The following is an 18,723-nucleotide window of genomic DNA, read 5'->3' as shown; positions in this document are numbered from 1 at the left end:
ATTTTGGTTTTATTGTAAACTAAGTGTTTATGTAAGTAATCCGCATCAAGGTAATCGCTGATAGAAGTGGGCTATAAATTATGCATCAAATTAAATTAATCCTTAGCTCCTGGATCAATCAACATGTCTAACTACATCATCGTGTCCACTCATCTCTTTTTCCTCCAGGAACCTGCCAAATTCCCACTGCAGCTCCTTGTGACTCTGGGCAAGTCACTTAACCCTCCATTGCCCCTGGTACAAAATAAGTACCTGAATATATGTAAACTGCTTTGAATGTAGTTGCAAAAACCTCAGAAAGGCGGTATATCAAGTCCCATTTCCCTTTCCCTATTTGAGATTCTACATGGAATGTTGCTGTTGCTACTATTGGAGATTCTGGAATGTTGCTACTATTTGAAGATTCTACATGGAACGTTGCTACTATTGGAGATTCTAGATGGAATGTTGCTACTATTTGAGATTCTACATGGAATGTTGCTATTCCACTAGCAACATTCCATGTAAAGCCTGCCCTTGCAGATCAGCAACCAGGCCGCACAGGCTTCTGTTTCTGTGAGTCTGACATCCTGCACATACGTGCAAGACGTCAGACTCAGAGAAACAGAAGCCTGCGTGGCCGCGTTGCTGATCTGCAAGGGCAGGCTTCTACATGGAATGTTGCTAGTGGAGGAGTAGCCTAGTGGTTAGTGCAGTGGACTTTGATCCTGGGGAACTGAGTTCAATTCCCACTGCAGCTCTTTGTGACTCTGGGCAAGTCACAGAGAAATTAGAAGGCAATTACAAACAGTATCCTGCCACTCAAGCTTGGAAAAATCTCTACCCCCAACATCCCCTCTCGCAAAACAAGGAAAGCAGTTCCGCAGTGTCACAAATCCTCCGAGCACGGCAGCCTCCTCCCCAGTCAGAGGAAAATGGAGTTGAACCTGTCAAGGCATGTTTTGCCATTTCTCAGTCTGTGTGCAGCTCGCCTAGATTACAAAGCATTGGTTACAGGCATTGAGAAGCTGTTCAGGGAAGTTCTTTCTGTGGCTTCACTTCTAGTTTAAATTTGGCCAAGTCCCTGAACGCCTCCTCTTTCACTGCCTCTGACTCAGAAACTGGCATAACTGGGCCTACAAGTCAGATCAGTGCTGCTGCTCCACACAGCAGCGCAGCCAGTACAGACGGCATTGGACCTGCATTCACGCTACAGTACCCCGCCATCCTGTGGGCATTGCCACTGTTCCAGGGGTCTTCCTACTACACCCCTGGCTTTCACAGCAGGGCAGCAACAAAGGTACTATTCAAAACGCACTAGGACTGGGAAAAAGGCTGAGCTCTTTGTGACATTTCAGCTGTTTTCATTTGGATGAAATGGAAATTGCTAATGGTTTAAAGGGAAAGGGAAATGGGACTTGATATACGGCCTTTCTGTGGTTTCTGCAACTACATTCAAAGCGGTTTACATAGTATATACAGGTACTTACTTGTACCTGGGGTAATTTGAGGGTTAACTGGCTTACCGAGAGTCACAAGGAGCTATAGTAGGAATTGAATTCAGTTCCCCAGGATCAAAGTCCACTGCACTAACCACTAGACTACTTCTCCACTAGCAATGTTCCATCTAGAATCTCAAACAGGGAAAGGGAAATGGGACTTGATATACTGCCTTTTTGTGGTTTTTGCAACTACATTCAAAGTAGTTTACATATATTCAGGTACTTATTTTGTACCAGGGGCAATGGAGGGTTAAGTGACTTTCCCAGAGTCACAAGGAGCTGCAGTGGGAATCGAACTCAGTTCCCCAGGTTCAAAGTCCACTGCAGTAACCACTAGGCTACTCCTCCACTAGCAATGTTCCATGTAGTAGCCTGCCCTTGCAGATCAGCAATGCGGCTGCGCAGGCTATTGTTTCTGTGAGTCTGACGTCCTGCACATACGTGCAGGACCAGGGCCGGTCTTAAGGCGAGGCGACCGAGGCGGCCGCATAGGGCCTCGCGCTCAGGGGGGCCCCGCGCAGCGCGCCTCAGGTCGCCCCGACCCGACCGCCCGAGCATCACTCTCCCTCCCTTCCAAGTTCAACAACGCGCGACGGCGACGTGGTGGGGGCGGTCCGCCCCAGATGACAGCAGGTGGGTGCTCCGAATCCGCTCCTGGCGCTGCTCGTCCTGTCCTGCCTTTAAAAACCCAATTTGAAGCGCTGGAGTACAGGCAGCAGCGCCTCGCGTCTGCCCTTCTACTACAAATCTCTTCGACGATGTCATTGGGCCTTCCCACATTGAGTCCCGCCCTCCTCTGAGGTAACTTCCAATTACCGCGAGGGTGGGCGGGACTCAATGTGGGAAGGCCCAATAACATCGTCGAAGAGATTTTTAGTAGAAGGGCAGACGCGAGGCGCTGCTGCCTGTTACTCCAGCGCTTCAAATTGGGGTTTTTTTTAAAGACAGTGAGGGTGGTGGGCCTGGGCGGCAGGAGAATGGAGCTGGTAGGTGGGGAGGGACTCAGATGGGAGAAGGGTGTGGGGCTCTCAGGTGGGGGAAGGGTGGGGAGGGGGTTCTCAAATGGGAAGGAGATTGAGGTGGGGAGGGGGCTCATGGATGGGAGAAGCAGAAGGGGTAGGAAGGGGGTTCTTCGATAGTTGAAGGGGACGGATGGGGAGGGGACTGGGGTTCTTGGATGGGAGAGACTGGGGAGGGGGTTCTCGGATGGGAGAGGACTGGGGTTCTTGAATGGGAGAAGGGGACTGAGGTGGGGAGGGGGTTCAAGGATGGGAGAAGGGGAGGGGGTTCTTGGATGCTTGAAGGGGACGGGTGGGGAGGGGAGGGGACTGTGGTTCTTGGATGGGAGAGACTGGGGAGGGGGATTCTCGGATGGGAGAAGGGGATGGGTGGGGAGGAGACTGGGGTTCTTGGATGGGAGAAGGGGACTGAGGTGGAGAGGGGGTTCTTGGATGGTTGAAGGGGACGGGTGGGGAGGGGACTGGGTCTGAGAAGGGGCAATATGGGAAAATGGGGGCCATGCCTGGGGCTGGTGGGAAAATGGGGTATGCGTGGGTCAGGTGGGAGAATGGTTCTGAAAAGGGGGGCCCTAATACAAGGCATGTGGATGAAGGGGGCTGGAACTGGGGGCTGAAAAGGAGGTTAGGTGGGATAAGAGGCTGGAGACTGAAAAGGGGCAGGGGCTGAGACTGGGGGCTGAAAAGGGGACAGGGAGAAGTGGCTGGGGGGCTGAAGCTCGGGACTGGTGGGAGAAAAGGGCTGGGGCTGAAATGGGGGACTGGTGGGATAGTGGGGCTGGAACTGGGGGCTGAAAAAAGGGGCGGAGAGAGGGGCAGATCCTGGATGGGGGAGCAAGAGGGAGGACAAACCCTGGATGGATGGGAGAGGGAGGGCAAATGGTGGATTGAAGGAGCAGAGAGAAAGGGAAGGGATAGAAAGGGCAGACAGTGAATGGATGGGGGAGAGAGAGAGGGCAGACAGGGGCAGATGGTGGATGGAAGGGGCAGAGATAGAGGGCAGATGTGGGTGGAAGGAGCAGGAAGAGAGGGCAGACATTGGATGGAGGGGACAGCAGAGAGGGCAGACACTGGATGGCAGAGAGAGACCGAAGACAGATGCTGGATGGAAGGAAGACAGTGAAAAGAAGATGAGGAAAGCAGAAACCAGAGACAACAAACTGTAAATAAATATATATTTAAATTTTTTGCTTTAGGATAAAGTAGTATTGTAGATATGTTAATAAATGTTTATAATAGAACATGCAAACAAGGTAATCTTTTTATTGGACTAATTTTAATACATTTTGGCTAACTTTCGGAGAACAAAACCCCCTTCCTAAGGTCAAGATAGGATACTGTAACAGTACTATACTGTATTGACCTGAGGAAGGATGTTTTGGCCTCTGAAAGTTAAATATATTAGTTCAATAAAATGGTATTTTATTTTCTATATTTGTTTTATTTCTATTTGTTAATTTGTGAAGTGGTGATTGGTATTTGTTAGTTTTTTTCAAATTTACATCTGCTGTCTTTATATTTTGCACAGTACTAGAGGACATATTCTGTTTCTGTGGTGTTGCATTGTATGCAGAGTCTGGCATCTTGGGGTTTCATTTTATTTTTTGTCTAAATAGAAAGTTTATGATTACTTATTCTATAGTGGATTAGGGTGTATCTGTGTTTGTGAAAAAGACATGGCTTTCAGTTGGCACTGACTGCAGGATCGACAAGCCCTGGAGCTGGGGGCCTTGGAGCTCGGAGGGAGGGGTGGCGGGCCCTGGAGCTAGGGTGGGGGCGGAGTTAGGGTGGGGGCAGGGCTAGGGTGGGGCCCCATCAAATTGGTCTGCATAGGGCCCCGCACTTGCTAAGACCGGCCCTGTGCAGGACATCAGACTCACAGAAACAGAAGCCTGTGCAGCCGCGTTGCTGATCTGCAAGGGCAGGCTTCTACATGGAATGTTGCTAGTGGAATAGCAACATTCCATGTAGAATCTCCAATAGTAGCAACATTCCATGTTCCACTGCTCTAACCACTAGGCTACTCCTCCACTAGCAACATTCCATGTAGAATCTGAAATAGGGAAAGGGAAATGGGACTTGATATACTGCCTTTCTGAGTTTTTTGCAACTACATTCAAAGCAGTTTACATATATTTAGGTACTTATTTTGTACCAGGGGCAATGGAGGGTTAAGTGACTTGCCCCGAGTCATAAGGAGCTGCAGTGGGAATTGAACCCAGTTCCCTAGGATCAAAGTCTGCTGCACAAACCACTAGGCTAGTAAAGAAGTAACTATAAGAGCTAGTCTTCTAGGTCTAAACTATCCAGAGTGTTCTGGATTAAATGCAGCTGCAGCTGGTACAGAGGGCTAGTAGTGCTATTTTAAAGGATTTGACTGAATCTTCTGTCATATTCAGGGCTGGCCCAACCATCAGGCAAGATTACACAGCAGGGGCATAGCCAGAAGCTTATCCCACTGATCCAACATAAATCCCCACACCCAGCAACACAAGATAATCTATGACCGTACTGGACAATTTATTATCCTCGACCCCATGACGCCTGAAACACTTGTACCTGTGACCAAAACACAACCTTGTATTTGTTATCAATCGTAATGGCAATCGCCACTACAATATTTTGTAAGCCACATTGAGCCTGCAAATAGGTGGGAAAATGTGGGGTATAAATGTAACAAATAAGTAAATCTCACTTTGCAAAATTATCAAATACAATGTACCTATGCTAAAAGCATTGTATACTTTGAATCTGCTATTTGTACAGGTGATGGTGGTGGTGGTGGTAAGGAGAGCAAAATAGTGGGCAAATAAATGTTTGCAGGATGTCCTCTTCCCTGAACATGTCCTCAGAAATACCTCTTTTCCCATGCATGAGGGAACATTTGCATGCTTTTATCTGTATTCGTAGAGGGCAATCCTGATGTTTTTTGGCCACATTCCTGACATAGCGAAACAAGGGCAGCCTGCAGCACTTCAGGAATATTTGGGAAGTTAAGACTGATTAATCAACCTTGGGCCGCTGAGAGGGGGAGCAAGATTCTCCAGGCCCGGCCTCCAAGGAGGGCCCGGTGCCTGTGATCAAAAGAGACTGCTCTGTTGGCCACAGCTCCTTCTTCCTGCCATGTCCTGCCTATGCAGAAACAGGAAGTTACTTCACAGGAGGTGGGACGCAACAGGAAGAAGGAGCTGTAGCCAGCAGAGCACTCTCCCACATACGCTGCTGCAGGAGGAGGGTGGTGTTGGCGGCTGGGGGAGCAGCGGCAACGGTGATGGGGGATGGCAGCAGGGCCCTAAAGATTGTTTCCTCAGGCCCAACTTTATCCCTCGGCAGCCCCGAATCACCCCTGGGACAGTGAGATAAGTAAAACAAAGTAGCGAGATCAACATGACACTTCCAAGACACCATGGAGGCGAGTAATAGATAATAATACTTTATTTAAAAAACAATGTTAACAAAAACTCAAAAGTCTGTCATGTTTATCTCTCTACTTTTTTGTTATTTTATCTTTACCCTCGTAGTGGATCTAGTTTCTCCACTTTTGTTGGGTATTTTTACATTGAGTTAAGTGGCATGTTTACACTTTGGAGGGTGTGTTACTGAAGTATTCCTGGAGTTGCTATTTTGTTGTTGAAATCTGTAGTGAAGGCAAGAAACTATTGTTAAGTAGAGTTTTTTTTAAATGCCTATTGGCTTCTTCTCCGCAGCAGACTATTTGAAGGTTGTCTATGATGATTTTGTCTGTAGCCCCTGGTTAGGAACTTTGTTTTCTTTGTGGGGGTGTTTAGCACTGAGTGATCTGCATTTCATATTTTGTCTGTAGCCATCTTCTCTTTTGGTTTCAGGTTGTTACAGGCAGGTCTCGTTTTGGTTTTGGTGATTTAAACCTGCTTTCTTTGTTATATTTTGATTCTTGGGAATCCTTCAGTCATGCCATTTACCTGTCTTTTTCACAATACCCTCATAAGTGGGACTCAAACTGTTCACAGTCAGTTTGAATAAGTCAAACTGACTGTGGTGGTTCAGGCATTTCATATGTCTTTCCACTTTTTCCTTATTGTAACGTTTTATTCTTGGGATTAACAAGTAGGATCCCTTTGAGCTTTGCAGGTAGCTCAGAATGCTACAGCTCATTTAATTGTGGGTTGTTCACATTTTACACATATTTCCCCCTTGGCTTCCTATTGTTTAGTGGATCAATTTTAAGGTTGCTGTGCTGGTTTTTAAATTGTTACATGATCAATCACCAACGTGTCTTGCAAGTATTTTAAAGATTTATATCCTTATGCATACAATGGGATTTCAGAATCAGAATATTTGAGGTACCATCCTTTCGGCCCAGTGGCAGAGCACATCACACCCCCACCTTTCCTCCTAGCAAGGGGGGGGGGGGGAGGAGCAGGTGCGTGGCTGTCAGCTTTGCCGGTCCCTTGCCCTGGAACAGGAATTAACATCAGGGGGAGCAGGGGACCAGCAGAGCCAACAGCCACGTGCCTGCACCCGGGACGGACCGCCTCCACCCCCCCCCCCCCCCGGGTACACTACTGCTTTGGCCTGTGAGACTAGGTACATATAGGGAAAAGATTTTTATGGCTGCAGTGCCTACATTATGGAATAGTCTAACGCAGCAATTGTCCATTTAGTCTTTTCCTTTAGAAAACAGCTAAAGGCTTTTTTTCCGACGGACTTTTTGATGCTTGTTGATTTTGATCTGTAAGGATTGTGCTGTGTATCAGTGGTGTGTTTGTTTTAGGGGCCCTTGTACCAAGTCGCGGTAGGCCTACCAAGGGCTTGGTGTGCAACGATTCAGCCCTACCATAGTAGTGCTGACTCCTACTGTGCAGCGTTTCATGCACTAAAAAATTATTTTTAATATTTTAGCGCTGGGGCTTACCCAGTATAATTGGGCAGCGCCCCCAGAAATGGCCGTACGGTAAGTGTTACACTTACCGCACCACCATTTCCATTTATTAAAAAAGTTATTTTACAGGTGGCAGTAAAAGTACTACTACTATTACTACTAATGATCATTTCTATAGCGCTACTAGACATATGTAGCGCTGTACATGTTATATGCAGGTACTTTCTCTGTCCCTGTCCCTAGAGGACTCACAATCTAAGTTTTTGTACCTGGGGCAATGGAGGGTTAAGTGACTTGCCCAAGGTCTGAAGGAGCTGCATTCGGCCACTAGGTGTCTCCATTAAGCAATGACCACGCCCCCTCCTTCAGCTGTATTCTTGTCTGACCTGGGTTCCTAGAAGCCCTGATTCAAGGATAGAGCTGTGGATCTCCTGCATGGTAGTTAGCCACTGGAATGGCCCTGATCAGAATATATTTTCAAGAGTGCAGAGATATGACCAAAGCATGAAAGAGGAACCTTAACAGAAATTAAGACGGGAGAGGAATTAGGAGAGAAAGCCGAGAAAAAGGAGATATGAGGGGAGGCCTTGGTGTGCAGCAAATCCGCATGCCGACACTACTGCAAAGGGTCCTCTTACTGCTGCTTGGTAAAAAGACCCCTAAGCCATGTAGATATTATTATGAATGCTATTTTTGCAAACCACCCAGAATAGTAGATGGTTCGGGTTATAATCTTCTTAAATAAATACAGTTGGATGGTTCTTACCAGCAAAGCAGTAGTACAGCTGAGTGGAGATCGTCCCTGTGGGAAAATGTCTCTGATATGTGGGCAGAGAAAGAAGTTTACATACCAGTGGTGCTACAATATATCCATATATTCACTTTTTTCTCTATAGCTAACATATGGTTGGGTGTGTAGTAGAAAAAAAAGACTCACAAATAGACCTATGTTAGAGTTATAAAATGATCATGCAACAAATCTGTAGCATGACAAACATTCTTCGTAAACTTCACATAGTAAAGGTACTTCGAAATGTCATGGAACAAATGTATATGATAAATAGGAATGTTATGGTCAAAATCAATTTGCATACAAAAATTTGCCAAATTTAATTATTTGCACTGACAGTTTAAAATGCAGGTTCGAAATGTCTTTGCATGGAGTGGGTCTGTGGAGTGTCCTCCTGACTTTAATACCAGATCTTCAACTTGGTCGGCGACATCCGTGGTGTGTGCGATTCAGGGTCAGCGTTTGAAATTGCCAGTAGTATTGATTTTATGAATAAGGGGTCCTTTTACTAAGTCGTACTAGAAAGTGGCCGGCGCTGCAATTAGCATGTGGGTTTGCCATGTCCTCCGTTCACTTTCTAATGTAATTGAAAATGTGATGCCATCGGCTTTTAAAAAAATAGCCACGTGTTAATTTCCATATTAGCGCGTGGCCATTACCACCGGGAGTCCTTACCACCACCTATTCAGGAGGTGGTAAGGGCTCCCGCACTAGTCCTGTGGCCAGGGGCGCACTGACAGTGGTCGGGGCCACCAGGCAGTAAAGTTCATTGGGCCCCTCAGCCACTGCCCCACTGCTGCACCGCCACCCCCTCCCGCACCGCCACAGTTGCTGCCACCCTCCTCGGTCCTACCTTGAAGGGCCTGGTGGTCTAGTGGCTTCTTTGGGTGCAGGAAAGAACCCCACTCTTTCCTGCCTGCTATTGTTACTGTGCCAAATAATGGCACTGCCATGTTTTCAAAATGGCTGCCGAGACTTACCGTGGTAGTCTCGTGGGTCTTGGCAGTCTCAGCAGCCATTTTTAAAACACGGCAGCGCCAGCACTACCAGGCAGAGTAACAGCAGCAGTGGGCAGGAAAGAGTGGGATTCTTTCCTGCCACTAGGCCATCAGGGCTTTTCAAGGTAGGACCTGGGAGGGCTGTAATGTGCGGCTGTGGTGGGCAACCGGGCACAGCCTTTGGGCTCTCTACAGCCTCTGGGCCCTCAGGCACTGCCCAGTTGCCCAAATGGGAAAGAAAGCCAGCAGATCAATATCACAACAAAAAGATTTTATTGAAGATACTGTGTATGAACAAATCGCCCGACACAGGTCATGTTTCGCCCACCTAGGGCTGCGTCAGGGGCTACAATGAACAAATATATAATAATTATCATAGATAATAATAAATAAAATATAACACACATACGAGCATAATATATCAAATATATAAATTGACAAAAAACAAATAATAAAATATGGAATATTACTAAGTATACATACATAGAGAGTATACTAGAATAATTACATAAATAAGCATATCGCTACGCACTGTCCAATATAAATTTTATATATATATATATATATATATATACACACACATGTACATAAAAGAGCATATATAAGAAAATATATATAAAAAAGAAGTATATGTAATGCAACAATTGTATGAAAGTGCATATAAACATATATATGAAAGCATAATAAAATCTGACATCACATAACAGCAAAGCACAGGCACCCTTTCTCTCTGCCCCCACCCCCCCAGACACGGCCCCAGCGGCAAAAAAATAATATTTTTTACCACGGGAGTAGCTCACACTGCTGCCCAAAGTACCACAGGATGCCTCAGCACATCCTGCGTTAGTGCCCTTTTATCGTGCAGTAGGCCCACGTTAGGCCTCCAGTGCCTCAGTAAAAGGACCCTAAGTTTCTTCAGTCCATCATGTGACCATTGTTTTTCAGGAAACATTTGAAGAAATTTTTTTTGCTCCATAATGTGTCTTTTCTCTCAGAAATGTTATTATGTCCTTATCTTCCTGTGAAAACTCATGTCGACAACTGTATATAATGATGTTATAATTCTATCATGGTTTAAATAATTTGTATCATTCTACATATTTACTACATGATCATTTTATAGCTTTGTCATAGACATATTTGTGAGTCATGTTTTATTATTGTACACCCAGCCATTTATTTGTTCTAGAGAAAATAAAAGGGGTCCTGTACTTTGTAGATAGGTTTGCACAATGTTCCCTGAAAGCAGGCACTGCTTGACAAAGTTTTCCTGTGATATTATAAATATTTTAACACCATGACCTGTGATCTGTTTTAGAGAGAAGAGTGATGGACAATTCTGATTTTTCACTTCCGGTTCTTACCCAAGAACAGCAAGGTAAGGTGTGAGAAAAAGACAGAGAGGGGCATAATTGAACAGGGCACCCAAGTTTTCATGAGGGCGTCCTTGCAGGACGGCCCTGTAAAGGGATGGGGCAACCCATATTATTGAAACAAGATGGGAGTCCATCTTTCATTTCGATAATACGGCTGGGGACGCCCAAATCATGAAATTTAGTTCGACCTTAGAGATGGTCATCCCCGGTTTTCGGCCATAATGGAAACCGAGGACGCCCATCTCAAGCTGACCAAATCCAGGCCATTTGGTTGTGGGAGGAGCCAGCATTCGTAGTGCAATGGTCCCCCTCACATGCCAGGACACCAACCGAGCACCCTAGGGAGCACTGCAGTGGACTTCAGAAAAAGCTCCCAGGTGCATAGCTCCCTTACCTTGTGTGCTGAGCCCCCCAACCATAGCCCTTAGGGATGAAGGGGGGCACCTAGATGTGGGTACAGTGGGTTTGTGGTGGGTTTTGGAGGGCTCACATTTACCACCACAAGTGTAACAGGTGGGGGGGGGGGATGGGCCTGAGTCTGCCTGCCTGAAGTACACTGCACCCACTACAACTGCTCCAGGTACCTGCTCCAGAGCCAGCTTCTGTTGGTACTATATTACCAGGAACTTCCATATCTAAGGAAAGTGAAAGGGATTTGATATACTTCTTTTCTGCAGTTACAATCAAAGTGATTTACATATTGTATACAGGTACTTATTTGTACCTGGGACAATGGAGGTTTAAGTGTCACAAGGAGCTGCATTGGGAATTGAACTTGGTTCCCCTTCTCCTGATTCTCAGGTCACAACAGTAACCATTGAGCTACTCCTCCACTCCTAGCCAGTACTTTTCCCAGTTTTCAAGGTTGCTCCTCTGCCATTGCAGTGACCTCTGGGTCTCTCTCTTTGCACAACTAATCTTGTGCCTTTCTTATATTGTCTTGCAAAATGAATGATTGCATTGCATGACTAATATTTATATAATGAGAATATTTATCATTTTATGGTGCTATTGGACATATGGAACACTGTACAGTGGTGATAAATATTCACGTATGAGACATCCCTGTTCCACAAGGCCAGAATTGTCCATTGCCTTCTCTTCTCGGCGGTGGGACAGGGGCAACAGGGGGAGCGATTTTGGCTCTTTATGCTGCTGTATGTTTCTAACAATACATTTTATTCTATTTAATATATTATGTAAAGACAATTACCTTGGCATAATTTTGATTTTTTTTTCTGTGTGTAATTTGATTTATTGGTGCATAGTTCCCTAGTAGGCCCAAGCAAGATTTACGGTAGCCTGCCATCTTTAACTTATCCTGGAGACTCTCTTGCATTGGCACTTGCCAGCCAGGTAGTTTTGGTATCACCAAGAACGCTGGAAAGGTGGCTCTTTTCATGCATATGAGTAGGCTCTGACTTCATGGAAAACTCCAGGAGTTTGCAACCATATGACATATACTCTGACTCATTATGACATATACCCCGACTCATTAGTAGCATTATCCTTGTCATTTTATAATGTTTTAAAATGAAATATTTCTGTTCTGTAATATCAGGAAGAGAGAATGAGCAGTTAGGCAACTTTCACAAAAGGGAGGAAGAGAAGGACCTAAGAGAGTGGAGATAAGGGGAGGGAGGGAGCACAGAGTCGGAAATCACTGAAAAGCCTTGACATGCGAAAGGAGGAGAGGCAAATATTTCCAAGCAAAAAGAATAAAGCAACACTAAGGCAGGGCTAGCTCAGACTTCTGTTGACTTTCACAGACTTTTCACCATTGTAGTCTTATTAATATGCAAGCAGTAAGCACCACCTAGACATGTAAACAGCTTGAGGGCTCTGCTTATGTCTCTTTTCTATGCAAAGAGCACAAGGGAGCCTACCCTGAACTTTGACAAGTAAATTGAACTGCAGGAAGATATTAGCAAAAAGCACAGAGGGGCCAATGCAGAAAGCCACCCTGGGCCTAACTGCATGGTTACTATGGGTTGTACGCACTGAGCAATGCAGAGAGGTATTGAAAGTGGGTGTTAACTTGTGTGGAATACATTGCCACACACGACATTAAAATGGGTAATGGGGTATTTAAGTATTCTACAATAATGCAGACAATGAAGCAATGGCTTTTATTGCACACAGAACATGAGAAATTTATTGCCAGACCTGGGGCTGCATAGATGGGCTAGGGGAGAAGATTTCATGCCAGTTTTTGAGATTTAACTGCCAATCTTTTGCAACAACAAGAAAGCACCTGCAAGTTTCAAAGGCAGACGGGAGGTGTGCATGTTTTCAAACAAACCTGAAAGTGAAAGCACACATCAATGCCTGTTCTTCTGTGCCTAAATATGAGCCTCACAAAAGTTGCCATAATTCCTGGTGTAAATACTGGCACCCAAGTTAGACAGGCAGAGGCAGTATTCTGTAATAATGTGTGTAATGTTTTGGAATGCTCCTGACATGCTCAAGTCCCTCCCCTGGCCACGCCCTCTTTTTAGATATATACTATGGGAGTCAGTCATGTTTTGGAACGCTCCTGACATGCTCAAGCCCCTCCCCTGGCCATGCCCTCTTTTCAGATATATACTATGGGAGTCAGGCGCACACAGCCAGATATGCGCAAAATTCTAACGAGCGCCAATTAACCTCAATAGTTGGTTGTTAGCACCTAAATTATCAATGGGTTTGAGCTCATTATTCAATTAATTTGTGTGCATGCTTTGGAAGCATTACTAATTTTGGTGTGCAAATCTGGGCTCCATATATAGAATCTGGGGACAGTGAGGGGCCCTTTTACTATGGTTTGTAGGCGCCAACGTGCTTACAATGCACGTCAAATTAGAGCTACCACCCAGCTATTGCATGCATTGAGTGGTAATTCTAATTTTGACACGCGTCCAAAACATATGGCAGAAAATAATTTCTATTTTCTACTGCACGGCGCAAACTGGGCAGTAATAGGCTGTGTACACATGCTGACAATTACCGCTTGGTTAACGCGTGAGACCTTACTGCTAAATCAGTGGCAGTAAGGTCTCAGACCCAAAATGGATGCGCGCCAATGTTTATTTTGCTGCACGGCCATTTTCGGCCAAAAAAAGGGCCTTATTTGCAGGCACCCTGAAAAATGGACCTGTGTGCATCCAACACATGTAACTACACCAGTGCAGGCCATTTTTCGGCACACCTTAGTAAAAGGGTCCCTGAGTGACTAAGTTGGGATTTGAACCTTTATCTCAAAGTTTCACAGTAATGTGTTCTAATAGCTCTCTCTCTCTCTCTCTCCAAATTAGAAAGGGAAGGGTGCAGTGATCGCTTTAAACCTTTATAAAAAGCATAATGCATTGTTAGTGCACACGGGGCATCTTTTACTAAGGCATGCTCACATTTTTAGCCCGCACTAAAATTGTGGGTGCACTGTACGTTAGAGACGCCCATAGGAATGCATTGGCAAACAAATGCACGACCTAACCAACTTTCGGAGATCACTGAAGACCAGCCTGTTCAACAAGGCATACCACAATGATCCATCCTAATCACCAGATAACGAAACTCAACCCTGAACTGGATAAAAGCTACTCTCTGCACGTGACTACCAAAGTCTACTCAACCAAGAAAGAACTTTAACGCAATACCACTTTATCTCTTGTTCCGAATATGAACTCTTTATACTTGACTGCTTAATCTACCATGTCAATCATGATCTTAATGTAATAACACCTGTATCTCTCACTCTGGAATTGGCGATCGCCATGACGGAACAATGTAAGCCACATTGAGCCTGCAAATAGGTGGGAAAATGTGGCATACAAATGCAACAAATAAATAAAAGACCCTCACAGAAAGCTAGTGCATGAACAGTAACAATCCTTTAAGCACACAAAAACTGACTTTAAAGATTTTAACAACAAAAATTATGCTAATGCGGTAATAAAATACAAAACTATGCAAAACTGCTCGTTACCTAGGCGCACCAAAAAATGTGTGTGCAAACTGTTTTTCCAGGCATTAAGGCGGTTCTAGTGCCCACAGACAAGTCTTTTGCAACTTCCCAGTCTTATGAAATTTTAATTTTCTTAAACCGGTCCCTATCTTTGGAATTCTTTGCTTGAGGAACTTCAAAATGCTACTTCATATAGGGGTCCTTTTACTGAGCCGCGGTAGGCTCTACACACGAGCAGCCCAAATGAGACTACTGCCAGGCCAGCGCACCCTCCTGGCGGTAATTTCAGATTTGGGGTGTGCCCATTACGTCTGGATCAGTGGCGTAGCTACGTGGGGCCTGAGGGGGCCCGGGCCCCCATAGATTTGGCCCTGGCCCCGGCCCCCTGCTCCACGATCCCCTTCAACCCCCCCTCCCGCCACCAACTCTCCCCCGCCGTCGCTGCCCACCCAGTCACTGCAAATGATACCTTTTTTGAAGAGAGAGACTTTCTTCCACGCTCGAGTAGCGCCTTTCTTCAACGAAGTTCCGGCGATCAGCTGTTTCAACGCCGGCGTCGAAACAGCTGATCACCAGAACTTCGTTGAAGAAAGGCGCTACTCGAGCGCGGAAGAAAGTCTCTCTCTTCAAAAAAGGTATCGTTTGCGGCGACGGCGGGGGGAGAGTTGGTGGCGGGAGGGGGGTTGAAGGGAATCGTGGACAGGCCGGCAGGGGGGTTCCGATGTGGTGGCGGCGGCTCGGGGGGGACGGCGAAACAGTGCCCCTCCACCTCGGGCTCTGGCCCCCCCCTCCCGGCGAGGTCTGGCTACGCCCCTGGTCTGGATAGATTATCTATTTCCTCCTACACACGCCGGTCACGCTTGTAGTGCTTGAGCCTTTACCGCTAGATCAATGGGTGCTGTTAAGGGCTCAGGCCGGTTTTGTGCTCGCTGGTTTCATCTTTACCGCAGGCCCTTTTTCCATCCCATTAAAAAAAAGCCATTTTGTTGTAGATGCGGTAAAAACTGGCCCAGCGCACGCCCAATACACGTGCCTACACTACAGCAGGTCACTTTTTATGGCGGCTTAGTAAAAGGACCTCATAATGTGTTTCGTAAGCCTTTAAAGACTTTGACGTTTCATCAATATTTTACCTGATTAGTTACAGATACTATTTGCTGGATACTGTTGATTTACAAAATTTGTAATGTAGTTCTTATTTGATGTGTTTTTAATTTGTGAACCGCTTTCATTCTGTGGTATAAGGCGGTTCAAGCAATGAATAAATCCAATCCAAGAGGCGAGGGAAGAGTTCAAACGAGGTACAGAGAAGGGTCTTGAAATCAGAGGCAATTTATTGAAACTTTCTAGGCCGAGTGAAGGCTGTTATTACTTACTGCTGACATATCTAATTGAGTTAATTCCGTTTCATTTTCTGTTTTAGACATTTTCAGCAAAGCTTTCAGTGAAGATTCAATTTGCATAGAGAAGCTAAACCGGTCCTTTCTTAAATCCCTCCTTTCAGTTTTGAGAACTGTTACACCCTCCATACTCACAGCTGAGGAATCATCCACTGTAAGTTACTGACGAGGGACTGACTTATTCTTACAGACTGTGTCTTTGTGAATAAGTGAAAATATATCACATCCTTCCCTTAAAACAGAATAAGGAGACCTTCAGGAGCCAACGATGTTCAGAGAAAGCACTCAGTTTAGAGACTGGAAATGGGTTTCTTAGTTATAATCAATAGACATAAAATAAAACATAGAAAAGAAAATAAGATGATACCTTTTTTTATTGGACTAACTTAATACATGTTTTTGTTTAGCTTTTCAAGGTAACCCTTCTTCATCAGATCAGTTATAGTTAAAACCAGTACTGGATCAGCCTGTTCTTGATAATCTGAAGCACAGCTGCCTAGTTACCTAGTTCCAAGAGGGAGATTTAAGGCCAGACCTGTTTTTCCTGACATGCCTATAATCAAGAAATTATTAAAAATTACTCCTTCTTCCACTTTTTACTACAAATTTTTTCTTCCATTTTTAAAAGTTTTTTGGAAGTTTTTATTCTGTAGGTGTTTTCGGAAGGTGGAGGAGCCTATGATGTTAGCCATTACAGTTGGTGTCCTATTCTAAAGGTACCCTGGGCTTTTGAGGCTGTTTTTTTTACAGTTATATAAATAATTGATATAAGTGCCAAATCTACTAGTGAGATTCAAAGTATTGATAATGCCTATACTCTTGCAATATGGGACCCGCATCACTGATTTCAGTGGGTAGCATCAAAGTCTATAAATCACACACTGCTTTGGCAAGTAAGTTCAAAACCAGGAATGGCCAAAAGTCTCCCTGCTAGAACTGGGTGTCTTGATAGCTCTGCTGATGTTATCTAATCATGCAGTGATACCAAGCTACCCAGTTTCAGGCTAGACACTTTTTGGCCAGCCCTGGTTTTGAACTTACATCCCAAAGCAATGTAGGATTGGTATTGCTTGATCCTCTCCATCGAAATTAGTGCTCCAAGTCCCATAATGCATTAGGATGGGGGTGGCGAGAAATCCAGGACTGTCCCCAAATCTCCAGCATGGAACTGGGTAACTTGCATCTAATTACTGTTACAAATCTGATATGACAACATTTCCCTGAAGTCACATTTCCTTCCAGTTTTTAGAGTAGTTCCTCTTCCTATGGCAGAAAATTAAAAATTTACATCATTGTTCTTTTGTGAAGTGTTGAGGAGTTGGAGGAGAGTGGGAAACACTGTTAGCAGGTCACTCGCAGTTTCATTTTGCATGGTCTGTGGAGGGCTTACTTTAAGTGGATAAGAAATCCATTTAAAGCAGGGGTTCTCAACCTAGTCCTTGGGACAGTCAGGTTTTCAGGATACCCACAATGAATATGCATGAGATAAATTTGCATTCAGTTGAGGCAGGGCCGCCGAGAGACTGGGCCGGGCCCAGGTCAAGGCCGCCCCCGGTGTCCCGCCCCTCCCCCGAGGTCGCTGCTCCCCCCTCCACCCGGCCCCCTCCGTCCGCCACCAGGCCGGGCCCCCTGCATTGAAATCACAGTGCCTCTCACCACCGTGTGAAAACGCTGCAGGCAGCAGATCGCTTCCCTTCGGGCCTCCTTCCCTCCCTGTGTCCCGCCCTCGCGGAAGTTACGTCAGACAAGGGCAGGACACAGGGAGGGAAGGAGGCCCGAAGGCAGGCAATCTGCTGCCTGCAGTGCTTTCACACGGAGGTGAGAGACGCTGTGATTTCAATGCAGGGGGCCCGGCCCGGTGGCAGCCGGTCAACGACGGAGGGCAGGTGGGACTGCGGCGCCGGGCACCCCCTTGGAGGCCCGGGCCCGGGGAATTTTGTCCCCTCTGCCCCCCATCTCGGCGGCCCTGAGTTGAGGTAAGGCATGCAAATCAATCTCATGCATATTTATTGTGGGTATCCTGACTGGCTAGGTGTGTCCCAAGGACTGGGTTAAGAACCCCTGGTTTAAAGATATGTGAAGTTTCAGTGGCACTATGCAAGTAGTGCTGCTGGAAGTCTACATATTGAGTGCAGGCATAGCCTAGTGGTCAGAGCACTAGTGTTGACCTCTAGAGGTGGCTGGTTCAAATCCCACTGCTGCTCCTTGTGATCTTGGGCAAGTTGCTTAACCCTCCATTGCCTCAGGTACAAAATCAGGTTGTGAGCCCTCCAGGGACAGAGAAATACCAGGTGTACCTGAATATAACTCACCTTGAACCACTACTGAAAAAGGGGTGAGCAAATCTAAATAAATAAACCTGCTATTCATGTAGGCAGACTTGAACATAGAAATGATGGGATCAGTATTTTAAAGGGTTAAATTCCACTGAGTGAGCAGCAGCTGGCATTCAGTGATATTTAACCAGTTAGTACTGCTTAATATCTCTGTTAACTGGCTATCTATTAACCCAGCAGTAATGCTGGGTTAGCATGGGAGCCCTTATCACCACCTCAGTGGGTAGGAGTAAGGACTCCCTGCTGCATGGCCACATGGTAAGACTTCTCTCACCGCCAGTGTCGTAGCCAAGGGTGGGCCCGGGCCCATCAACTTTGGGTTCAGGCCCACCCAATAGCAGCACATCTCTAATGTGGCTGGCAGGGTTTCCCAAGCCCCACCAGCCGAAAACTCCCCAACTGTCCCTCATGCATACCTTTCAAATAGCAGATCTTTGCTTGCTACAAGCAGCGACTGATACATACTGTTCGCACCAGCCCTGCAGCCTTCCCTCTGATGTATTCCTGCGTATGCAGAAACAG

The 18,723-nt window shown here is 45.9% G+C and overlaps 1 protein-coding gene across 1 annotated transcript in view; it reads left to right on the top strand.

The window, feature by feature from the left end:
- The first annotated feature begins 1,121 nt into the window (after positions 1 to 1,121).
- Positions 1,122 to 18,723, top strand: part of TMEM40 (transmembrane protein 40) — a 50,522-nt gene continuing 32,920 nt past the window's right edge. The window contains exons 1-3 of the mRNA XM_030207921.1: positions 1,122 to 1,279; positions 10,465 to 10,524; positions 15,889 to 16,019. Of these exons, the coding sequence (XP_030063781.1) occupies positions 10,476 to 10,524; positions 15,889 to 16,019 (180 nt within the window). The 5' untranslated portion in view covers positions 1,122 to 1,279; positions 10,465 to 10,475. The remainder of the gene's footprint in view (positions 1,280 to 10,464; positions 10,525 to 15,888; positions 16,020 to 18,723) is intronic.

Source organism: Microcaecilia unicolor, chromosome 6 (genome assembly GCF_901765095.1).
Source record: "Microcaecilia unicolor chromosome 6, aMicUni1.1, whole genome shotgun sequence".
Lineage (NCBI taxonomy): Eukaryota > Metazoa > Chordata > Amphibia > Gymnophiona > Siphonopidae > Microcaecilia > Microcaecilia unicolor.
The sequence above is the reverse complement of the archived record's forward strand: the minus strand, read 5'-3'. Positions and strand labels throughout refer to the sequence as shown.